Source organism: Oryctolagus cuniculus, chromosome 9 (assembly GCF_051225735.1).
Source record: "Oryctolagus cuniculus isolate XC-2025 breed Fujian yellow rabbit chromosome 9, ASM5122573v1, whole genome shotgun sequence".
Lineage (NCBI taxonomy): Eukaryota > Metazoa > Chordata > Mammalia > Lagomorpha > Leporidae > Oryctolagus > Oryctolagus cuniculus.
In genome coordinates, this window is record NC_142875.1 from 34,921,938 (window position 1) to 34,948,155 (window position 26,218).

Below are 26,218 nucleotides of genomic sequence, written 5' to 3' on the forward strand. Positions count from 1 at the left end.
ACTGCACATGGTGAAAAGATAGCTACATTCTACTACTACTTCTTGGTCATTTAAGATTTTCTCTCCACTCTCAGGCCATCCCTACAAGGTATGAGTAACTTTTTTCATTTTGTAGATAAATAAATGGAGGCTCACAGGAGTTGGATGAATTGTTCTTGGTCACATTACTAGGAAGAAGCCTATCTTCAAAGTCTTCTCACTGGAGCCCAATGTCATTCATACATGTTATTCTGCATTGTAACTGCCCCCAGAACTCATATATTAGCTTAACATGTCTCTCTTTAGTTCTCATTCTTCATCTCTCATAATCTCTTCTATGCCACCGTGAGGGCAAGTCGATCTGTGGTAATGGAGACAACCCTAAACACCATTCGAATACATAGGTCACTTTTTAAAAAGATTTATTTATTTTATTTGAAGGGCAGAGTTACAGAGAGGCAGAAGGAGAAAGAGAGAGAGAGAGGTGTTCCATCCGCTGATTCACTCCCCAGATGGCCACAACAGCTGAAGCTGTGCTGATCTGAAGCCAGGAGCCAGAAGCTTTTTCCAGGTCTCCCACATGGGTGCAGGGGCCCAAGGATTTGGGCCAACTTCTACTGCTTTCCCAGGCCATAGCAGAGAGCTGGATTGGAAGTGGAGCAGCCAGGTGTCCAATTGGTGCACATCTGGGATGCTGGCACTGCTGGCAGCAGTTTTACCTGCTATGCAACAGCGCCAGCCCCATAGGTCACTTTTTATGGCTGAAGAGATTAATTTTACATTTTCCTGGAAATAAGTTCCTGCCAACTTATTTTATATTGGTTGTTTTAATAGAAATTAGTCTTGAAGACAGGTAATAAACAGTTTAAGTAGTTATATAATCAAACCAAAGGAGAAGTAATACTTCCACAATAGAACACAAGGGGGCTCCCTAACCTAGGTTTCCCAAGCAAGTCATTGCACTACCTGCAGGGTTTGGGCCATCCATGGATGATAAAGTATTATTGTTGACATATTTATGTTTCTTTAGGACACCTCATATTTTTATCCACACATGTATATTTTAAAAGTGAACTCTTTACCTGTAAACTCAGTACTTTTCTCATAGTAATAAAACGAGTACAATATTACTAAAATGCATGTGCACACATACACACATACAGCTGGTATATTGATCATCTTCCTCCTAAAATGATTTCAATTCTAGACCTCAGAAATGGTCTGCATTGCAAAAATTTGACTCCTTCTAAAAAGACCTGCCATTTGGATTGATTTCTGTGTTCTCTGCCTCACATCACTTTTCATATTAACTGCCTTGGGAATGAACCAGCCAGGTTATTTCTCCCAAAGTTGCTACTGATCTCTGCATAAATAAAATGAAGATTTATATAGGTGATTCAGAATCTTACTGTATATTAGAATCACTTTGCAAGTTGATGAAAATGTCTGAGTCCTACCTCAAGCTAATTAAATCAGAATTGGGGAGTGAGGGAAGGCAGAAACATGCTATCTATGAAGTTTAGAAGCTCCCACAATGATTCTAGTTAGCAGCTAAGGCTGAAAATTATTCAACCAATTTGCCTGTGAGTCACATCCCAAGCTTCATCTTGATTGTCCTGATAAGAACTTTCAGATACCCAGCCTGTAAAAGCCTCAAAGCTAGCCATGTGGCTACTTTTTCTTGGACCTTAATTATCTCACTTTAAAAAACATTTCTAGAAATATGGTTTCTTCCTTAGATGAGATCTTCTTAGCAACTCATTTTGACATAGCTTTTTTTTTTTTGACAGACAGAGTAGACAGTGAGAGAGAGAGAGACAGAGAGAAAAGTCTTCCTTTGCCGTTGGTTCACCCTCCAAAGGCCGCCGCGCTGATCCGATGGCAGGAGCCAGGTACTTATCCTGGTCTCCCATGGGATGCAGGGCCCAAGCACTTGGGCCATCCTCCACTGCACTCCCTGGCCACAGCAGAGAGCTGGCCTGGAAGAGGGGCAACCGGGACAGAATCCGGCGCCCCGACCGGGACTAGAACCCGGTGTGCCAGCGCCACAAGGCGGAGGATTAGCCTAGTGAGCCACGTCGCCGGCCTTTGACATAGCTTAAAATGAAGAGAAAGGCCAGCTGTCTCAAAGACAGTGATAATTGTCTCCACTAGGGAGATGGATTTGCAAGCCAATGACCAATACAGAAGTGCATACATTTGCTACATTAAACAACACTGGCATGGTATGAATATCAAGTCAATTAGATGGTGTAAGTTTCAGTTTATCTGCTTAGAATCCAGTAGGTTCCATTTTCCTCTACAATAGCAGCATACCTTTAACCTCAGGAAGTGAATTCAACTATCAGTGGCCATGGGTACCCATTGCGCCTTGATTCCTATCATGGATGTTAACTTTGCCCTAGGAATCTCGATCAAAGCTTGGCTAAAAATGTGATTTTTGGCATTTATACTCCAACATGAATAGATTTTCTCACCTTTTCTCTGCAGAGATGAGCCCTTTCTCCCTACAGAGGAGGGAACCATCAACAGATACAATGTAGTGCAATCTTTCCATAAGCTATATGGTGACTTGATTGCCAAAAGAGTATTTTCACGTTCTAAAGAGCTAATGTCTTTATAGACAGCAGATCATAACTATTGCATGATTAATGTTTACCATCCTTCCTCAAAGTAGTTGTACAGAAATTGCTATTTCTCCACCATCAGAATGGAAGGCTCAAAAGTTGGAACAAGGATTATGCATATTCACAAAATTAACTGCATTCTCCACTTCTAACAGAACTTATAGATGTCATGCCATGCCCACCCTATAGATACTCAAATCAGTATCTGAAGAGTTTCACTACCAACCTACTATTTGCAGGATTTTAGACAAACAATGCTATGTACTCAAGATTTTGCAAGTTTTAAGGAAGACAATTCCCTGGAGATAAAAATGAAAATTGTTTAAACCTTGTATTGGCAAACATTTAAACAGTCCATTTAAATACTTTATAGCTTTGTAAGAAGTGGGCTGTGATATGCTTTCTGCATTCTACTTGCATTATTCAAAGCAACTTACCTGTCCAAAGTGTCATCAGATCTGTACCGACTCAGTGTGGCTTTTGGCTCATCTCTCTCATTTATCTTCCTGTAGCAAAAATAAGTACCAGAAGATCAAATAAATTAGAGAAAGTAGTTTATAAAACTTGTCGTTCATTTAGCAAAATCTTAACCTACTAGGTAAGAAATGTACATTTTACCAGGGGAATACAGATTTTGAGCAACCAGGTCTTCCAAGGTTTGGATTTGGCTAGAATAAATCAAGGCAGGCTCAATTTCCTAAGCTAATAAAAGATCCTTTGCTGGCTCCCATTATTTCTCACTATAACATAACATATTCAAATTGGGGATAAGGATACAAAAAGCAAAGAATCCAACATGCAAAATGGTTTCTAACACATACTCTTGCCAATATTGTTTTCTACATAATGGGAACTCAATCCCTTACAATCAGCTCTGTTGTGTTTGCAGTGTTAGCAGTGCCACCAGTCTACACATTGAGCTAAATTCTGAACTATTTTATTCAACAATGAGCACTGTAAACAGCACTGAAAGTAAACAACTCACTGGCAGAAGAAAGGGAGGGACAGGCAAGAAAGGAAAAGAAGCAAACAGGAAAAGCTGGAAATAAATGACAAGAAAGTGGGAGATGAGAGAAAGGATAGCTATGGGGAAGAGAGAAAAAGAGTGATAGGAAGAAATGAGGAGAGGAAGCAGAGAGAGGACGGATGAACAGAAGAAAATGGGGGAAGGAAGAAGGCAAGAAAATAAGGAAAGAGAAAATAGGATATTCAATGGTAGAAATCATGATCATGGGACTGGTAACTAATCACACAGGAAAAAAGGCCTGTTTAATGCTTCATCTAACCCTGTAGATAGGGAAAGTAAGCTCTTTGTGGGAATTATATCATAATTTGTTGTGTTTTCATTTCAAACCATTATTTGATGGCAATATATTAAAGAACTGAATCAGAAGTAGTACGGTGACTGGATATTTACGTTGTAATTTGTTCATATTTTTTTAAAGATTGATTTATTTATTTGAAAGAATTACATAGAGAAAGAAGGAGAAGAAGAGAGAGAGACAGGTCTTCCATCCATTGGTTCACTCCCCAATTGGCCACAACAGCTGGAGCTGCACTGATCCGAAGGCAGGAGCCAGGAGCTTCCTTTGGGTCTCCCACACAGGTGCAGGGGCCCAAGGACTTGGGGCATCTTCCACTGCTTTCCTAGGCCACAGCAGAGAGCTGGATTGGAAATGGAGCAGCCAGGACTTGGACTGGCTCCCATATGGGATGCCGGCAGTACAGGCGGCGGCTTTACCCACTATGCCACAGTACTGGCCCCTGTAATTTTTTCTAAACATAAGGGGCAGGTGTTTGACGTGGCAGTCAAGATGCTACATCAGATACTCACGTCCCATATCCAAATGCCTAATTCAAGTCCAAGCTTTGTTCCCCGTTCCAGCTTCCTGCTAATGGGCACTCTGGGAGGCAGAGGCTCGATTAGTTGGGTCCCTGCCATGCAGAGAGCGTTCCCATATTGACTTTCTGGCTCTGAGCATTATGCTTGCTCAGTCCTGACCATTGCTTACATTTTGTGAGTGAGTGGACAGGTAGTAGCGCACTGTCTCTCCCTCTCTCTCTCCTCCCCTACTCTCTCTGCATTGAAAATAAAAATAAATTTTTTAAAAAATGTGTGGCAAATTTTCACTGAGCAGATCTTTAGAGGTAAGCAATATACAAGTACTGTGTTGATGACTATGAGGAAGTATGGACTCAATTAACCATAGATGCTACCTACACAGAGTCAGAGAGACAAGTTAGATATACACATTCGAGGATAGAAAGTATCATAGAAAAGGTTCAGGTATGGTGCAAGAAGTGATAAGTTGAGGTAGCTGGTTTCCAGATGTAAGAATTAAACAAAGCTCGATGGAGGAGGTATAGCATGAGCTGGGCCTGGGAAGATAAATAGATATGAACATTCTTAAACAAAGGAAGAAGGAACAATACCCGTCAAGGCAAGAAATGGGTAAAGAAAAATTCCTAATGCAATTCTTCAAGTTTTTGAAGGAAACCTTGGAGTGAAATTCTGGTGTGGTTCACTAGCATGCACGTTTGAATGCAAATAGACAAAGGAGGGCCCCTCACACACCTTTACAATAGCACTATCCATATATACGTATAGTACTGCAGTTTCAGCTCTTTTTCCATGAAAGCAGCAGCTCCTTAAGGTTATGTCTTAGGACCTGTCACAATGGCAGCACATAGTAGGTGCTCCAAGGGGGGTGCTAAGTAAACACCAAAGTGAATAAAGCATTGAAAATGGACAGTAAACTGACAAAGGCTATCATTTTGGTAAGCAGGAGAAAAATAATCTCCCTGCTCTTTTAGGTAAATATATTCTGTGATATTAGTTGTAGGTCAATGGGAAAATGGCTAGACCTTACAAATTTTTGTTACTGAACATAAAAATTGATGCGCTACTTTAGTCAAAATACTGGTCAGCAAGTGTAAAGGCTTATAAAACATGTTGCATGGGGCCAGCACAGTGGCGTAGTTGGTAAAGCCGCCATCTGCAGTGCTGGCATCCCATATGGGCACTGGTTTGAGTCCCAGCTGCTCCACTTCCCATTCAGCTCTCTGCTATGGCCTAGGAAAGCAGTGGAAGGTGGCCCAAGTCCTTGGGCCGCTGCATCTGTGTGGGAGACCTGGAACCTGGAAGAAGCTCCCTGCTCCTGACTTCAGATCAGTACAGCTCTGGCTATTGAGGCCAGCTGGGGAGTGAAACAACAGATGGAATATCTCTCTCTCTCTCACTGCCTTTCAAATAAATAAATAAATCTTTAAAAATGTAGCATATTCTGCTATAGTTTGAGTATGTTACTCGAAAGTTCCTGTGTGTGAGAAACTTAATCCTCAACTTCATATGCTACTGGTATTGGGAGGTAGGGCCTTTGGGAGGTAATCAGGGTTAGATGAAGTCATAAGGGTAGAGCTCCAATGGTGACATAATTGGCTTCAACAGAAAGGAAAGAGAGACTTCAGTTGGCACGCTCTGCCCTCTCCTCATGTGATGTACCTTGACTGTGAGATGATACAGCATGAGGCCCTCACCAGATGCCAAGCAGATGCTGGATTCAGGCTCTTGGACTTCCCAGCCTCCAGAACCACGAGCCAAATAAACTCTTGTTCCTTACAAATTTCCTGGCCTAAAATATTTTGTTATAGCAACAGAAAACAAACTAACATGTATACCAAGAATCTGAAGCTTAGTTTTCTTCTTACAATTCCAAACAATTAGCTGTATCCTCCAATGTCTCCAGAGAAAGGTAAATAAAGGCAAGGAGCAATTTCCACTGTTGACTAAACCCAAATGATCAGCCTCCCCTAGTTTGATGAAATGAGGGCCATCTGAGAACCCTGCTTTAACCTTCAAAATCATGAAAACTAAGGAGGAGGCATAGGTAGATAGTCTGCCAGGTCACACAACAGTAAATTGGCTGAACAAAGAATAGTCCTGGAAAATGAAACAGTTACCTTGTATAAAGGGTTGTAAGCTTAACACCTTTATTATAACAGGTAAAAATGTGAAAAGACTTTAAAAAGTTAACAAAACTTCACTAATGAAAGTTTCCATAATAGACAAAGTCAATGTGTCTCTCTAACTTTTATAAATCTACAACATGAAAGACAATCCCACGTTTTTACTAAGTACTTCAATAGACACAAGCTACTGAACCAGATAAAATGTGGTTCTGCTACCTAACTAGGTTCTTCAGATAGGTGTCATTGCTTGTATATGTGTGAGCATAAATGTGCTTTAGAGAACATTATTTATTTGGTCAACCTAGATTATTTACATCATAGTGATTGCTAATTTTGTCTGAATTTTCCTACTAAATGGCATTTGTGAGTCTATTTGTCAGTGAGGATCATCATTTTCCCACAGGTGCAGGAGATTCCATGCAGCAATGTACTGTCCCATAAAGCAAGTAAACTCTGGGGTTGTTAGCTCTTCAGGATTGACAGAGAAGTTATCAGGTCATGCTGCTTTAAGTGTCCTTTCCCTACACATCAGGAGGACCATCTTAGTGGGGTGGGTCAAGGGTTGATTATGTTCCACCCTGAGCTGTTGCTCTGAGAGCACAAAACTGGAGATGCACTTGTCCCCAAGGAAATCCCTGATACTATTGAAGATACCCCTTCATGTGCCCAGAACACTGGGAAAGCCTGAGGCTGGCTAAAAGTCTTCAGCTATCCTATACAAGTCCTCTCTCAAAGCTACCATCTTTGTGTTTAGGCTAGCAATATAACACACCTTTTTGTTCCTGCTAATGATGTGAAATACTCACCTGTCCAAGGCATCATGAGAGTTGTGTCGGTTGAGCACCACCCTACCATAATTTTCATCTCTGAGAAGAAATAGTAAAATTATATCACACCATAAAGTTGCCACATAGGAGTTAAGCACGGAACAAAAGAGAAGGGAGAGAACTCACAACGTTTGGCAAGGTTAATCATTTGACTTCAGGCATAAGAACACAACCATGAATCTGCTTTAACCAGTCACTACTTGCAAGAGCATGGTAAAAAGAAACAAGTTTGTCAGTACAGAAGATCATTTATCTCATGAGATTTCCACATGATTCAACAATGAATGAGTGTTTTGTTTCGTTTTGTTGTTGTTTTATCACAGTGTGGGAATACAAGGCCATCGACTTTGTATATATTAGAAGAGCTCTTTTTCTACAGGAAGGCAAAAAAAGACTTCCACAAATATTGTTGAAGTTCAATTAATTCCATTATATCTAGATATTTTAATGGACTTGGCAGTTTTCTTTGACAAATTGTAGAAAAGCAAATACTGGTATTTGTGGCTAACAACATTCTCGGGAGATTAAGCCTGTTTTTGAACTATGAGAATACATAGCTCTCTGTTTGGTCCTTAAAATAACCCTATGAATTAAGCAGGGTAAATACTGTCATATCCAATTCACAGATGAGAAAACAGAGCATGGATTTTTCTTAAGACCACAAAGTCAGCAAGTGATAGATGTAGATCAGGGTCGCGGATCTTTTTATTCCAAGCTTTTGCTTCTCTTACTGGCCAACTCTGCAACACACTTTTATACGTAAAATTCCCAAGCCATGTCTTTCTTATTTAGTGCACTAGCCCTGAAAGTACATGCAATTTCAGGAAATGTCAAAACATGTAGTAGAGTTCTTGGACTTGAGCTAAAGCCAAGAGTAACCACCTGAATTTTTTTCATGTCAACCCAACCAAACCTGAAACACCACATTGTTCCTGGTTTGGCACCACTAATATTACTCAACACTCTGGAACCATTTTTAATAAAGCTATAAAAGAATTGTGGTAAGCAATTAAAAAGACAGCTGGACAGTGAAACTGAAAGAATGCCAGCAAATATATCCCCTCAAAGACCCCACAATGACTGTTCCATCTTCCTTGGTATCCATTCTGAAAATCTGTGAGAAAACAGGAGACACCAGGTATGTCTTTACTTAAGAAGAATCAGAACAAACAGCCCGGAACCAGGCCGGTGGGAAATGGGAAGCATCAAAGCCAATTTTCCCTTCAATCATTAGCTGCAGTGCCATGCAAGCTGGCATTGTGGGCCTTTCTAGAGAGGCTTGCCTGATACGAAGCCAACATTTCTGCCAACCGGGTTTTGTCTTAGATGTCTCTATGGTTACTCATCTGTGTAAATATTTGTAAACCAAAATGTATTATCTACATTTGACATCACAATACCACTACAGAAAAACAGAAACATCACATTGGACTAACGGAAGCCCTAAGGGCTATTTCACCGAAGGAAATGATTATTGTCCAACAATGATAACTCCAGAAGTTAGACTCCAAGCACCTTTATATTTCCTTAAAACAATAAAATTAAATGAAAGAAAGTAATAGGTATTTTTACTTAATAGTTACAAATACGCCCTACAAATAACGTAACTGGACAGTTTATACAAACTTTGAAATTGGTGTCCTATAACATAGTTTCTCAGCTTTGATCACATTTTGCTGTGGGGCTGTCCTGTGCATTACAGGACTTAAACTAGCAACCCTGATCTCTGCCCACAAATAGCAGCAGTCCTTCTAGAGTTTGATATGCAAAAATGTTCCCAACATTGTCAGAGGTCCCTTAGGGTAAAAATTCTGGTTGAGAAATACTGACAAAATGAGAGACAATGGACCATATCCCAAGCTCATCACTTAGTAGCTGTGTGCCACTTGACAAGTTACCCACCTTCTCTGAGCCTTAGATTCCTCTTATGTAAAATGAGGATATAATATCTATTTTGTACATTTGTTGTCATATTTAGTAATTCTTTATATGAAAAGTATCTAGCATCAAACCTGACACATTAGGAAATCAGAACCTGTATTTATATGCATACATAATATATATTGTGTACATAATTTTTATAAACATATATATTTGGTATGGGAAAATTTCTATTGTAAATCTATGTTGGCAATGAGGCTATAGGTCTATTATCATAGTTTTGAGATCTTTAAAATTATACCTAGAAGAAGAAATACTTAAAGCACTGCCAGTAGTATTTTCTCCTATAAAGTAATGTCACATTTCCCACTCTTCCAACACCTAGAGGTAGATGGCTAGATGGGACTAGAATGAGTTGGAAATTTACTGATTTCATGTGTGTATATAGACACTTCAGATAAATTCTTATTAAGTTTAGAATCATACCATGATGTGTTTGTTTCAACCGCCATGATTGACACACAGCTGGAATCTCCCTACCATGGATTAACTGCTACTTTTTTTTTTTTTTTTGGTAACTAGGAAAAGCCTGTGATCTTTTTGGTTTATCAGATAAGCATAAATATATATTCTCATTGACAACCATGCTTGTACTAGTAATGATTCACTTTCTCTTACAAATGTGGGTATTAAAATAGAGACATTCTTGAAAATCTAATACAATCAATTTATGCCCTCTACATCTTACCAAAAATTAACTATTTGAGAAGGAAAATATTCACTCTTCAGATGGTTATTGGTTTTCCGAGCACAGAGTGCCTCTCTCTGCTCATCCATCCACCCACCCCTCTCCATTGGCACCTTACTTTTCTTCTTCAGGACGTTTCTTTATCCAGCTGCTGTCTTGTAAGAAAGTCCTTCTTTTGTTCACCTCATGAAATCCCTGTTGCCTCAGTGTGGTCCCCTGAGATGTGCTTTTCATATCTATTAACAGAAAGATGAAAATTGGAAAACTCGTAGTATTAAGTTGAGTGTGGGTTCTCAACCTGAAAATCTTGAGAGGCACATCTGATTGGCCAGCACCAATCTTTAAGGCTGGCAAGTCCAGTACTGTTTCACAGCAGAGTGTACCAGCAAGAAAGAACAAATCCCACACCTCATCATCAAAGATAACATAAAATTGTTTAGGCGCCAACTGAAACTGCCGATGCAGCTCATAAGGTTCCATCCAGCTCCTGGGAAGGTGTAACCACCAGCCTGGGATAAATGCAGCCAGGATTTAGTGGGGTGCTCAGTACAGTCCATAAGAAATATGTCTCAGAAGTACACACAGGGTGTTTTATAGCACATAGTAAACAATAATAAACAAGTGCTGGTATATTTGATTACCAGTGACTTCATCCTTTGATGTCATGGGAGCCAGAAGTATAGATGGTCATACTCAAAAAAAGACATTTTGATTGATTAGAAAAAACTTTGTATTGCAATTACATAAGGAAGAGCTGTAACACTCTTGTTTTAACTTCAGAAATCTAATTAAATGATAGTGTTGTCTCCAAGCATTCAGAATCTGTATTAAAGTATTAGGTTAGTGAATTGTTTCTCCTAGATTTTTAAGTTTTCTGAGTAAAGGAGACATGGTCTACATTACCATTTTTTGTGGGAGATGATTTCCTCAAGGGAAAATTGGACATTCTGTCTCCCAGCAAGGATCTAAGAGGAAACAGAACAGTTACTCTAAGAATCTATCAGCAAATATATAGTACTGAGAGATATTTTTTAATGACATCGACAAAGTCACAGGATTGGGTTCATCACCTCTTTCTCTCGAGAAGTCAAAGTAAACCCAGGCAACTGATGTGTAGTTAGAAGGAAAAACTGGTATTTTAGGCATGGCCATTTGGGAGAGCCCGAGTTCCTTAGCCACGACCAGCCAGTGCTGGCAAAGTGCTGAGGAATAGGATGAGCCATAGTTTCCCCATTTGCCTGGATTGACCCCCAGTTCTGCAGAGCTAAATTATGGCCATGCAGGTTGTAGGCACTTTTATCTTCACTTCCCACACACATGTAAGTTAGAAATTATGTTTAATGACTATGTTAGTATCAGTACAATCCAGCCTGACTTCATTCTTATACATTTATTATTATTATTATTTACATTTATATTTTACCTCTGTTGTTAAAAAGACTTGAAATTTGAATATTTTGGTAGGGTTTAAAGGTATGGTAGTCCTTAGGTGCTGTGTCTAGTTAGTTCTGGGCCTCTCTGGGACTTCAGTGTAAAAAGCAGAAAAGTCCTGGGAAAAGGGGGCATGGTCATCACCTTGGGTGGGGTTGTTTTGTCCTTTTCAGTGTCCATGGAACAAAACAGTAGATGGAATACTGGAGAGGCACTGGTGCTCAAGTCAGAAGTCAGGTCTATGCCTATGCCTAGCTTCACTGCATTCAAGTTCTGTAATTCAACTACTTAACCTCCTCTTAAAATGGGGTTAATGAAATGCGCCATCTGCTTCATAAGGTTGTTGTGATGGTCAAATGAATAATGTACACAAAGACCACATTGTCAGATTTGTAAGTGCTATTGGACTTAAGATAATACTCAGACTACATTAGTCTACAATATAATTTGTGGGTTCCAAAATTTCCCACCTCCCATTGTCCAGTGCCAAATTATCCCCTAGAACAACCTGCCATGGGACCTGAAGTGGAAAACACACTACTTTGGGTTACGTTTTTATTTTCTCAGGAGTCTCCCTGTAGAAAGTCAGAAGATCCAAGTGCAGGCTGTTTTCTTGGCAGGTACAGGCTTGTGGCTGTGCTTTTCCTGGTAAACTGCCCTCTGCTAATGAAGCTCCCTAGTTCCATAGCCTCCCCATCCACCACAACCCACAGCCAGTGGTCAATTGACTCAGGCCAGAAAAGCTCAGACCCTCACCTCAAAGTAGAGCCAATTTAGTAGGGCAACTGGCATTTCAGGGATGCAATGCCATAGAAGCTCGGCTCCCTACACTGCTTCCCCTCCCTTGATCTCTTCTCCCAAGAGCACACCCTCCACAAGTCACAGGTACCCAAATTCCTCTCAGGTACCACATCTAGGGAACCTAACCTAAGACAAGGTCTAACAGCCAATGTGCAATCATGGCCATTACCAGCACAGAGACTAGCACCTGTTTACAACACTAATAGCCAAGATCTTGAAGATGTTAGTAGAGTTAGAACATTCATTTAAACAATTCTTTGCAGTGACTCTGGCACATTGGGACTGTTATTAGCTCAGGTCCTTCACCTGTAAAATGAGGTGAAATAGAGCTACTTTGAGGATCAAATGGAATAGTATGTAAAGTGTCTAATAATCATCAAACACACATTCAGTGCTCAACGATAGTGCTCAGCAGGTGCTTAATTTCATGCCTCTGCTCTACCATCTTGGAAAATAGAAAGCAAAGCCATAGGAGAGGTATGGCTCAATGTAGGGAGGAAAACAAACTTGAACTTGAGCACTGGCCATGTAGGTTAAGTGGGGAAGTCCTCAGCTGGTTGAGTTCAGGGGTTTCAAAGACTTAGCCAGAAAGGAAAGATAAAGAGGAACCTAAGGATAAACTTAAATCTCAACTACTGAATTTGGCCTGTCTCACCCAGCCTCTCAGGACTCTTGGCTAAACTATTGCTGATGTCTGATGTGCTCTGATAAATTCTTTCCTTTAAGTTGATGAAGACCTGGAGAGTTCCCAGCTGACTGAACTAAGATTCTGATGTGGTCAAGATGTTGTTTATTTGATAATATTTGCATACATGGAAAATTCAATTGTCACACAAGGGGCAGGGTACATGGATAAAAAGACTTTGCAATGACAGTCACTCTTAGGTATCCACAAGGGATTCATTCCAGGGTGCACCTCCTCCTTCACAGATGATCAAGTCCCTTATATAAAATGGCATAGAATTTTTATCAACGCAACACACATCTTCTCATATACTTTAACTCATTTTTAGATTGCCTAAAGCAATGTAAATGCTATATAAATAGTTTTTAGACTGTACTGTTTAAGGAATAATAAGTAGGGAAAAAAGTTGTATAAAAAAGACACAGCTTGGGGTATGGATATTTTAGATGTGCAGAAGCTTGGATCTGTGACACAGAACCTGTGGATATAGAGACTGACTAACTTTGTTTATTTGTCTCTTCCAAGAGTCTGAGTTTCCAGCAGGCAAGGCTTATGTCTTCCCCCTCTCTTCCCAATGTCTGAAATAGGACAAGTGCTCTCTAAATGCTTATAATCGGCTGAATCATATTCTCCAAAATTCATATGTTGAAGTCTAAACCTCCAGTACTTTAGAAAGGGATGCTTTTGGAGACAGGGTCTATAAAGAGAATACTAAGTTAAAATGAGACCCTGTGCATAGGCCAATCTGATGGTGAACTTATAAGAAGAGAAAATCTGTAAACACAAAGAGAAAACAGAGAAAAGGCCAGGTAAGAGCAAAGAAAGAACTAGCTTTATGCAAGCCACAGAGAGAAGCCTCATGGGAACCAAAACTGCTAACACTTTGCTCTTAGACTTCCAGCCTCTAGAAGTGTAAAACTATGAATTTTTGTTATTTAATTCACCTAGTCTGTGCCTTTTTTTTTCCCTATGGCGCCATGGAACCCTAATACAATCCTTATGGAAAAATCTGACTTAAATATTTCCAAAAGAGTCAAATCACTTGAAGAGTTTGGTGTCACATTGTCTGTGACGTGTGTTCTTTGTGTCTTGCACAAAATAATTGCTAATCGCAATTGCTAATCCATTATCCATTAGTTGGACACAGGGTACCTCATAGGCATTGTCTCTCATTGTCACATAAACTGTGAGGTGGTTGTTTTCACCTCCAAATCCCAGGTAAGACAACTGAAGCTCACAGCAACTATGTGGCAAGCCCAGTGAGTTAAGAGGCAGAGTTTGGGGGCTGGCACAGTGGCGTAGTAGATTAAGCCTCCACCTGCAGCACTAGCAACCCATTTGGGCACCAATTCGAGGCCCAGCTGCTCCACTTCTGATCCAGCTCCCTGTTAATGGCCTGGGAAAGCAGTGGAAGATGATCCAAGTGCTCCATCCCCCTCAAGCACTCAAACTCTGCCTGACCCTTTCTCCTCAGGAAGGATCCTTCTGTCTACGAGTCAGTGTGAAGTGAAACTTGTCTGAGCAGGTAACCAGTGAATGGGGTAAGGGTGTCACGGAGGAAAAGTGATGAGCCTCAAGCTAGAAAGGCTCAGGATGAGTCCCAGCTTTGCCGCTCACGAGCTACTTGAGCCGAGCCTCTCATTCTGTTTGTGCAAACTGGGGCTTGCATCAACATTAAAAGACTATTATGGAAACTACATGATATAATACTTTATGTATATTATAAATTACTATAAAATCATATAAAGTATTATTACTGTCTAAATTCTCATTACTTTTAATAACAATAATTATACATATTTAAGGACTGCAGTGTGACATTGTGAAACATGTATGTATTGTACTGATCAAATCAGAGTAATCAACTTTTCCCCTTTGACATTTATTTTTGATTGGCGTTTAGAGTTCCTTTATTCTTTTTGTTTATAAATTATATACTAGGATATAGTGAACTCAGCTATGCTGTGTAACATTAACTTACTCCCTCATTCTACCTCTATTTAGTATCAATTATCCAGACTCCCTAAAGAGGCAGCAGAAGCCTGGTTTGGGAGGAAGACAGAAGTAGGATATGGGTAGGATAGTAAGGAAAATCTAAAAACATTCATATGTGTTTTTGTCCAGACCACAAAAGAAGTAATGAGGTAAAAATGTGGGTATACAAGAGAAAGCAAGTGAATTCACCTGAAACTATTTCTCGAGAGTATCCAAAAAGTCACAATGTAGAGCCAGTGGGGATGATTTTAGGATACTTGCTCTCATCCTTAGCATAGAGAAAGAGGTTAAGAGCCATGAGCTCATTCAGATGACTTAACATCCTTTGTCTTGATTAAATGACTTTCTGGGGAAAACCTGGCTACTAAAAGCATGATAATATCAGACCCTCTAGGAAGATATTGGATCTTTCTGGAGCCAGCACATATATAAGGCAGAGGAAATACCCATTTTTCTCTATGCAGCTCCCTGCAGGAAGTGCCGGAAATCTGGGAGTCTGTTGAGATCTTATGCATCCCAGCATGGTACCTACACCAGACACTCCTAGATGGGCAGGGAGTAGAGGTAGGGGATGGAGGCCAGTTCCACTGACTTATTGCAAAGAGTCTGCTTACAAACTCTTCTGCATTCAGCATCCGAGTGGTTTTATTAGTAGAATTTAAATCACTAAATCCACTCAATTTTTAATCAATCAGCAAAACATTCAAAATACAATCAGTCACATATGTGGGACATCATGAATATTTTTAATTTTAAAAAGGCATTTTCAAGCCCAAAAATGGTAGTCATAATCCTTCTAGATGTTAGGGTAACCTTTATTTTTACCTCTACTATACCTCCAGGACACCATGCCTCCCTCTTTTAAATTAAAAATCTTACTTTTTAAATTTTAATATTTTTCTTGAACTTTTTGGAGGGTATCAAAGGAGCCCTGTCCAAATGGGAGAAGGCAAGGTTCAATTATGGGTGATCTGGAAGTTTCCAAATAAAGACTTGCAACACACTGTGGTTGCCTATCTGTTATCAGTACTCATTTTCTCCCTTACTAATAGCTAAAACCACATTTCCAAGCCTTCCTTGAAGTTAGAGGTAAGCATATTTGTATTTCTGATAATTCTATTAATTAATTAATTCATTTGAAAATCAGAGTTACAGAGACAGAGGGAAAGACACAGAAAAAGATCTTCCATATTCTAGTTCACTCTCCAGATGGCTACAAAGGTAAGGGCTGGGCCAGTGTGAAGTCAGGAACCAGGAGTTTTCTTCGAGGTCTCCCATGTGGGTAGCAGAGACCCAAGCACTTGAGCCATCAACCACTCCCAGGGCATTAGTAGGGAGCTGGATTGGAAGTAGAGCAGCTGGGACATAAACCAACACCTATTTGGGATACTGACATTGCAGGCAGTGGCTTTACCTGCTACGGCACACTGCTGGTTGCTTGTTCAGATTATTAAGATGGAAGTGGAAGTCACTGGAAAAAAGTTGGCTATTATGCTTCATCCCTCTTCTTTCCTGACCCTAGGACACCATACAGAAGGTCAGAGCATACACCTGGGATGTAACGGATCACAAGCAACCATGAGAACTAAATTCACCCACTAAGAATGGCAGAGGAACTGCCACAATAGCCATGGACAATGCCTGGACTTCCCTTTGCAAAAGAAAAACCAGCCTCTTAACCTGTTTAAGAGACTGGTTATCATTGCATTTTTTGCTGCAGAAGCCCGATGTTTTTCCCATATATTAGTAAGCCACCATGTGGCAAATTAAATGTCTAAAAGCCAGTGGAGGGTTTACAAGAGATATTTGTGATTCTTTGATCAGTGAAATACAATATTTTACAGTATGTCTATGTGTTCAATGTTCCCAGTAAGAAGCCTCACTGCTTACCTACTATGTGTCACAAACTGTGCCATGTACTCATGCATTTTATCTTATTTAATCCTTCCTAGTCAGTACTATCATCTCTAATGATAGGATCCCCAAACTTACGGAGGTTAAATAAACCTGCCCAAATTACATGGTGAATTGCAGAATCCAGCACTTTAATTAGATCTACATGACTGCTATACTACATGTAATTCAAAGGGCCATGTGATACGACCAATACCAGGCATTCAGAGAAATGCCCTGCAGCTCCAATGGATGGACAATAATGGACACGCAGCAGACAGGAGCTGCAGGAACAAATGTTTGTTCCAGCATCCTCTGGTAGCTCAGTATGGAGCCTCTACCCTCCTGTGACCACACAGAAGCCAGGGGTGGCCAGAATGTCATCCTACTCCTTTCTTGAGTCTGTCTTCCCCTGGATAGCTTGATAATGATTCATATGCATTCTCAACTGCATGTGGTCCATTGCCACCAGCTAAATGAGAAAGGTAAATGTAATGTATACTATTTTCAAGTGATAAGACATCAATCAGGATGCTAGATTCTTCCTCTGACCTGAAGTATAAGGGAAATAATCTTTTCTTATCAAATTTACCTGTTGCCAGTGCAGCGGTGGCATTTTGTCAGATGTCCCAAGGTGGATGAAGTCTGTTCTTTAGACAGTCTTTTTTTTCCCGTTGTCTCTCCTATGTCTCCTGCACAACTTCCTTTAGCCCCACTTCTTCTTTTTTCTCCCTAGTACCTATGGGCCACGTTACCCTAACCATCTTCTCATACCAGCCCATTTCCTGCCCAAAGCCATTTATTGATGCTCCAATCAGAGGTGCCAGTTCCTGTTTCATCAATCTTTATTTCCATGGAACTCTTTCTATCTTGCCCAGGATACAAAGAAGTATTTTTATGTACAGATTTTATTATGCTGTTATTAAAAATAGATCAACAAGGGTCATGCTGAGACACAGGGGGTTAAGGCCTCAGCCTACAGCTCTAGCATCCCATTTGGTTGCCAGTTTGAGTCCTGGCTGATTCACTTCTGATCCAGCTCCAAGCTAATGCACCTGGAAAGCAGCAAAGAATGGTCCAAATCTTTGGGTCCCTGCACGCATGTAGGGGACCCAGAAGAAGCTCCTGGCTCCTGGCTTCGGATAAGCCCAGTCCAGCCTTTGCGGACATTTGGGGAGTGAACCAGCAAATGGAAGACCTCTTTCTCTGTCTCTACCTCCCTCTGTAACTCTGTCTTTCAAATTAAATCTTTTTTAAAAAATGGATCAACAATAGGCATCTCTGTAAATAACAAATTTTTAAGTGTCCTCTTGTGAAATAAATTAGATTAAAATTCTCTCAAACTGGTAGCATTAAAAATAAATGTAGCTAGATCTTATTTGTAAAGAAGATCTTGAGCATTAAAGGTTATCTTGAGAGTCACACGCACTCAACATCCAAATCATGAAACTTTAGTAACCTCAGGTCAGCTACTTGGACTTATTTCTAAGTATCATTCTTCAGGTCCATTCCAGTTTAGATTTTAGCTTTTCACAAAAAAGAGGAAACTCTAATTTGGGGTCATCAGAAGATTTTGCCCATACCTATGCCTAACAGTGACAGTAACAGTGCTTTAAATGTGGAGCACTGCGGGAAAAGATGTGTGAATGCTGTGACTGTTATGCTGAGACCTACAACAACCTTTACTTTAAAGCACTGAATATATGTGAAATCATGACATCAAAGCCCAGAAGGGAAGAAAACTGTAACCACTGGTCCATCTTTAATTTCCTCTTTATGACCAGAGAGTAAAAACTCCTTTTCATCTACTGCTTTTTAGATGAAATCAATGTCAAGTTCTGAATCAAAACCAATCAACTTTCTTAGTATTTATTTGAAGCGTTTGAAAAGATCAGCATCCTCTGTTTCATTAATGTGTCTTCCTTGTAGCTTTTCCTCATTTCCTTATGGCTTCTCTCAATCTACTTCAATGTTGTGTACTTAGTAAGAACACTTCCCTGGGGACAGGTAGGTACATCAGCTAAATCGCTGTTCCCTTAGCCCAATCCCAGGTCTAATTCTTCCTGTCCAAGGTACAAGAATTCTTTCATCCACTTTCTGGCTCAGATATAAACTTTATCTTTTGGCTCCTGGCGGCAGAAAGACTTTAGCTCTCATTCTTTGTTCCCACCCAAGGTCAAAATGTCTCTTGGCTTACATAGTACAACCAAACAACATTTATCACACCCTGTTTAACTGTTTCTTAAGAAAGACAGTGGGTAAACAAGTGGATGAAGGAGAAGGAAAAGATGGAAGATTAGGAAGAGAAGAAGAAGGAGAATTATTACTGGGAAAGGGGCACATGGAGAAAGAAAATAGGAATATTAAGGTGGAAAAAAAAACAAGTGGAGCAGAAAGTAACAAAATAGAGAATAAGGGAAGAAAAATGAAAAGCAAGAATCTAATTCTGACTGCTAATATTTGGGGCCATACAATAATTACAGCTACACTGAGCTTAAATTTTATATGTATTACCTCATGTGAACCTTATATAATGCTTTCAGGTTGTTATTGTTATGTTCATTCCATACCTAAATGCAACTTTATGACAAATGATTTCAGTGAAGTCAGAGTTTTTATACAGAAGCCTAGGATAGGCATTAGAAATGTGGGCAGTAGGTGAAATTAGATTTTTTTGGACAGAAGTCTCAAGGATGAGTAGTTTGCCTGAGTTTATATAAGTAGTGAATGTTACAGTTGGGATTCAAACTCAACCCAGTCTAACACCAGAGTACCTGTGTCAGAAGCCCAGAAAACAAAAATGAGTCAACAGGTATAAAGCTACTAGAAGAAATGGTAAAAAGAATAACAATCCCTTTGCAGTAGAAATCCCTGGTGGAGCTCAAGCAAGAGTAAGATTTGAACAGACTTTTATTGATCATTTTACTAAAGGGTCATGACAGCAGCATGGAGTGACAGTAGAAAATTTTAACTTCTCCAAAATCTTCATCAATTTATCAAGCTTCTAACCTACACAAGGAAATTTGCTCTTTTTAGAAAGACCAAATGTGAATGGTTTCCTAGGGCAAATCTCTACAGTGATAGAAAACACATACAAAAGAAGTTGAAATAGAACAAGGAAAGAAACAGAGCAAAATTGTCAACAAAATGGCACAAAGGGCAAATGGCTCTTGTGTATGAAAAAGTCCAGGGTTTCATGACCCAGTAGTGGTGCCAAGGCCACCAGTATTTTTTCCAGCAATCATGGAAACAGGGAAAATGCGGAGGAACTGGAAAAAAGCAAATGCTATAAAACCGTTTTCAATAGAAGAATAAGAAGTTGATAATTACAAACCAATAAACAGGAGCATTTTCTTCTGGAAGATAAATAAAACAAAAACCATCAAACAACTAATTATCACCAAAAGGAACATGAAATATTATGTACAGAGAAAACAAACGGGCTTCATGAAGTGTAAGTGTTAACAACTTCACTTAAATTAATTTTAAATGGGTCTTCCAGACACAAACAACTGTGTTTAGCCTGAATACACAGTGGCAGAGGAAATTTCTAAATTATCAGGGTGGTAAAGACTCACCCAGCCTGCCGTGATGGTTAGAAATTGGCCATTTATTTATTCATGCAGCCTCACAGTTGAAGCTTAGAGTTGGGAATCTTGCTTACTGATGGTGAAACAAAATCCAGGAGGGAGCACAAATGAAATCTCTTTGCTATGAAGATGTCTGTAGGTTACCAATTTTCTGAGTCTTATGACCCTCACTATAAAGTTTTCTTACTGTTGATTCTTATTTATAATATGCAATCCTCACCCAGAGAGTATGATAATATCAAATCTGAACATGACTAGTGTCCTAGTCTCTGGGGGCAATTATTAGTTTCATGTTATAAAAGATATTAGTCTAATATTCATTAGACTAATGAAAATGCTATCCAATACAAATTATCTCCCACCTGAGCTCCAACAAGGGCTATTTACAGTTCCAGCTCATTCAAATTCAAGTCTATCTAGAATCCACCCCCTTGTACATATGTGTATACTAATGCCTTTTAAATTCTTACATACAACATTCTTCATGACAAAATAAAGAGACTCAGGGAGGAGTGGGAGAAGATCAGTGATTCAAGGATAGCTTATTTCCAAAATCTTTAACTAAAATTAGCTCTCCTTGAAGAGATGTACAATACTCAGCCTGTAATTTTTGTGCATTTTCTAGAATGTTCTCCTGGGATGTGTGTATTTTCATTTGAAAAGCACAGTCTATATTTCACTATCTTCCCCCAGGAAGTTCCATTAAAGAAAACTTAGTGACATTTTACAGCCAGATAAACACATATACAGACAGAAAATAAATTATTTAAGTGCTTAGAGCTCTCAAGTAAATGATTACGATGAGTATTCAGGACTACTCATTCCTGTGTGGAGAAGTAAACCAGCTGTCATTTTACAGACACCTATAAAATTCACTCTGCCAATTGATGATCACAAAAAAGATGGTGAATATCCTTAAAATGTTTGCAACACCAGATGTAAGTCTAATCAGCATAGATGTCATTTGGCGAACATCAATCTGAAGAGCCTCTCACAGATCCTAAACTCACAAAGGTTTTTTTTCATTAATAAGTCATTTCTTTATTCAGATTTCTTCAGCTTTTGATCAATACAATTTTTCTTTTCCTCATTACTTATGCTTGTCATTTCTCCTTAGAGTCATCCTAGTTTGGCTTCTTCTTCTTCTTTTTTTTTTTTTTTTTCAGAAGAATATAAATTCTTTAATGACTGTTACCAGGGTAAACTAGGAACACTGAGTCACTGCAGGCAAGGACCCAGAACATTAAGATGCAAACCCCTTATTTCAAACTTCTGAGCAATTAGCATAGAAGCAGGATAAGGACAGAAAATAGCTGTGTGGGGCCAACAAAGATTTCTCTTTGACTCGTAGGCCAAAAATTTTATTGTTTCACTCACAGTGATGCTAGGAGCTAAGGCCCAATCATAGGAAATGTTTTCAGTTAAGTCATGTTCACTTAAATTAACTGCTTAGTGAGTTATGTGCCATTCATTCTAAAGAATAAGTTGACACTCAAAACATAATCTTTTTTGTTTTATTTACCAAGTCCCAAGGAAAACAAATGTGTCAGGACTTTCAGTTAAAATTCTGGTAGGCAGGGCCAGTGCTGTGGTGTAGCAGGTAAAGGTGCTGCCTGCAGTGCAGGCATCCCATACGGGCACTCCCAGCTGCTCCACTTCCCATCCAGCTCTCTTCTACAGCCTGGGAAAGCAGTACAAGATGGCCCAAATGCTTGGGCCCCTGCACCCACGTAGGAGACCCGGAAGAAGCTCCTGGCTTCTGCCTTTGGATCCGTGCAGCTCCAGTCATTGCAGCCAATTGGGGAGTGAACCATCAGATGGAAGACCTCCCTCTCTCTGTCTTTCCTTCTCTCTCTGTGTAACTCTGACATTTGAATAAATAAATAAATCTTTGAAAAAATAAAATAAAATTCTGGTAGGCAAAGAAGACAGCCAGGTAAGAAGCATCTGCAGAGTGGTAGTTGGGGTGGGGACATTCCTGATAGGGTATCACACACATACCAGACTGCCTCCTACTCTGAGGCTCTCAGCTCTTAACAGTAAAACCCACAAATACATGAATTAAAAAGACACTCCACAAATCACCACATCCCATTACATCACAGTTATACCATACACACTACAATAAAATCTCCACATATCGCCAGGTAATGAAATTCTCATTTCCATATCATTTATAGTCATTTTATAAAGATGTAGTGTAGCTCTTTTATTGCTGCTACATATTTAAGTGAAAGAATCTGAAAAATCACTGGGCAAACCCATTAAAACAACAGACAGATGATGTGAGTTCTCCTTCTGGTCTGTTACCCTGATCCTGGCAAGTTGCCTGACATTTATGCTGTGTCCTCATCTCTCAAAAGCAGGAGTTAGACTGGATGAGCCAATACATCATTCAAATTGAAAATTTATGTCAAGTAGCCTAAAGACTTACATGAATCTAAAATTTCAGTAAAAATCCTGTCCTATTTATCTTCATTGTCTATATATCCTGACATTTAGGATCAACCCAACATCACCAAAATGTTTGCTAAAGTTATGTCTCAGTTTCCACAACTTAATTTTTCCAATGAACCCTGTAATACCTGTCCACACTATAAACTGTGTAGATGAGAGCTAATTTTGAACTTGATCACATCTCATGTGAAAAACAAAATTAAAATCCACAAAACTACAATTTAACTTTGGATTATTATAAATATTTGAAAATCGAATTGTATCTTCAGTAAACCATGGGGAATTGAGCACTGATAGATTTAGACCCTTCCACGACTGCAGGTGAGCTGAGCAGCAACTGGAAGCACAAAAACATCTTGTGTGTAAGACAGATTCAGGTATGGTGTGGAGGACACAGCCCTGCTGGCTGCAAGCTGTATGTGATTCCCCAGCTCTGTATCATAAGAGGAAGTGGTGAGAAAAAAGAAACACATCAAGACAACTTTTCTGGGCCAGAATTGTGGGGCAGCGGCTCAAGCTGACACCTGCAACACTGGACCCCTTATGGGAGCACCAGCTCATGTCCCAGCTGCTCTGCTTCTGATCTAGCTCCCTGCCAACCCACCTGTGGAGGCACCAGAAGATGCCCCTAGTTCGCGGGCCCCTGCCACCCACGTGGAAGACCTGGATGGAGCTCTTCTCTCTTGGTTTTGGTCTGGCTTACAGGTATTTTGGTCTGGTTGCAGGTGTTTGGGGAGTGACCCAATGCATAAAAGATTTTTCTCTCCCTCTCTCACTGACACTCTGCCTTTCAAATAATAAACAAATCTTTTTTAAAAGTAACTTTTCTATCATTATCAAAAGGCTTCCAGAACTGGTTTTTCAGGACTAGGATATGAACAGAGGTTGATAATTGTTCCTATACATACTCATCGCTTTTTACATTAGAATTCAGAGAAGTTAGCCAATTGCCCACAAATTTCACTGGAGAAGCAGCACACCCTTCCTTCCCCACTTAATCCCACCTCCTTTTAATCCCACCCTCTCTGCTGCATTCATGCAAGAAATGGTGGTTTTCTTATTTTGGGAAGATAGGGTGATGGAGAAATGGATTTGACACTCTCTCTCTCTCTCTCTCTCTCTCTCTCTTCCTCTCTCTCTCAGCAACTTACAATGTTTTTAAGCAGCTGAGAAAAATATTACTTCTCTGTAAAAGAGGACACAATCTCTATCAAAGCATTGTTTATGAAAACAGGAAGATTCCTTTTTAAAAATGTTGCTATAATCACTTGAGAAAACAGACCAATGACTGCTGATCCCTTGACATAAAGAATGAAAATCCTTCTGTCTGAGAGGATCCCGAAGCTGGCAGCTCCCCCGAAGAAACAGGGTAGGCTCTGGGTTCTGTGACACTGTATCATGCAATGGCCAAGCAAAAAGTCATGCAGCATACAAGCACAGCACAGAGGGGCAGAGCGGCTGACAAGCACAACAGCCCACTGGAGGTAGTCAAAATTTAACAGGAAAAGAGAGGAAGCTCACAGTAAGTTCTCGTAGTAATCACTGGGAAGGAAAACAGAGAGTTATGCAGAAACAACCAAATAACTTATGTTTACAAACAGAGTTCAACTTACCTCTGTTGGGCAGAAAACCAGGACTCTGATGAACCAGCCTGTGAGTGGGTGCCCAGGTAAATGGGGCCCAAAAGAATGATACCTGGAGTTGCTCAGTGTGGTCTCAGCCTCTTCCTGACTGTTAATGAACAGGTCAGAGACTTCTCCCTCAGCGGCTGAGTCACTCAGGGAGGAGGTGGGTGGTATGAGAGAGGGTGTCACCGTGTACAAATACCAATCCAATTAAAACCATCTCACTCACTCACAGACCTATTCTCTCTGTTGAGTGAATTCTTCACATTGTTTATGACCATATGATGCCAAAAAAGTGCTCCTGTTGTTCCCTTTGAACTGATACCAACAACATGTACAACTATATCACTGACAAGGTGGCCTACTATCCGACCTATTTTGGATTGCTTTTTAATAACAAAACAAAACAACCTGAAGTAGCAGGACTCTCTCCTGACCCACAGCACCTGGAAGGCAGAGCAGAGAGACACACACAGGAAGCACCTACCTGAAGTAAACAAGTTCCTTAGCAAATCTGGAATATTGCAGGAGGAAGCTGGGTCATTAGCAGTTCCTGGGTCATCTTTATTCATTGCTTACACCAACAATTAGCCAAATCCTCCCCACAATGCTGCGCCTAAAAGCAAGTCCAGCTGAGCTACCTCCACAGAAATGATTAAAACAAGAAGTAGAAGCATCCAGATTGGAGGACAAGGAGTTACAGAGTGGACTGCAACTGGGAGATCACTGCCTTAATCTTTCCCGATTCTGGACTCAAAAACTTGAAAATCTAAAGTGGAAGGTGCTTTTGCAAAGTAAAACATACACACTTGTCTAATTCAGTCCTTTTCATGGAATTTTATACACCAAAAGTTTTTAAAATGTTTTAAACTTCTGAGATGTCCACAAATATTGTTTGTATTGAAATTGGATATTAATATTACAAATTGGAAAATTAAAAAACCTGTTGAAGTGAAATTGGACACTATGAGAAACAGTGACTTGATAAGCTCTTGTCCTGACTGTTGATGTACAATGTAATACTTTATCAATTTTAGTATTTTTGTTTTGTTTTGTTCTAGTACTATTGGTTGAATTCTGTAATTAAAACACAATTATTCTTAGGTGTTTAAATTTTAACTGAAAAGTGGCCGGCGCCGTGGCTCAATAGGCTAATCCTCCACCTTGCGGCGCCGGCACACCGGGTTCTAGTCCCGGTCGGGGCGCCAGATTCTGTCCTGGTTGCCCCTCTTCCAGGCCAGCTCTCTGCTATGGCCAGGGAGTGTAGTGGAGGATGGCCCAGGTGCTTGGGCCCTGCACCCCATGGGAGACCAGGAAAAAGCACCTGGATCCTGGCTCCTGCCATCGGATCAGCGCGGTGCGCCGGCTGCAGCGGCGGCCATTGGAGGGTGAACCAACGGCAAAGGAAGACCTTTCTCTCTCTGTCTCTCTCTCTCACTGTCCACTCTGCCTGTCAAAAAAAAAAAATTTTTAACTGAAAAGTGATCCCTGTTAAATATAAGAGTGGGAATAAGAGAGGGAGGAGATGTACAATTTGGGACATGCTCAATCAGACTTGCCCCAAATGGTGGAGTTAGAAACGTGCCAGGGGATTCCAATACAATCCAATGCCATCTCACTAGTCCAAGTGATCAATTTCAGTTCACAGTTGATCACACTGATAGGTCTAAGAGTCAAAGGGATCACACAAACAAGACTAGTGTCTGCTAA

General features: G+C 40.1%; 1 protein-coding gene across 14 annotated transcripts in view; it reads right to left on the reverse strand.

Moving 5' to 3' along the window:
• Positions 1 to 25,015, reverse strand: part of SCEL (sciellin) — a 115,802-nt gene extending 90,787 nt beyond the window's left edge. For 7 of the 14 annotated variants that reach the window (XM_008260073.5, XM_017343543.4, XM_017343542.4 and 4 more), the window contains exons 1-5: positions 24,497 to 24,635; positions 10,935 to 10,996; positions 10,150 to 10,267; positions 7,382 to 7,441; positions 3,044 to 3,112 (exon numbers count right to left, since the gene is read on the reverse strand). In XM_008260073.5, the coding sequence (XP_008258295.4) occupies positions 3,044 to 3,112; positions 7,382 to 7,441; positions 10,150 to 10,267; positions 10,935 to 10,977 (290 nt within the window). In that variant the 5' untranslated portion in view covers positions 10,978 to 10,996; positions 24,497 to 24,635. Of the gene's footprint in view, positions 1 to 3,043; positions 3,113 to 7,381; positions 7,442 to 10,149; positions 10,268 to 10,934; positions 10,997 to 24,496; positions 24,659 to 24,995 lie in introns of those variants that run through there. The other 7 variants (XM_089303544.1, XM_089303543.1, XM_089303542.1 and 4 more) reach the window with 4 other exon arrangements.
• Between the last annotated feature and the right edge of the window lie 1,203 nt (positions 25,016 to 26,218).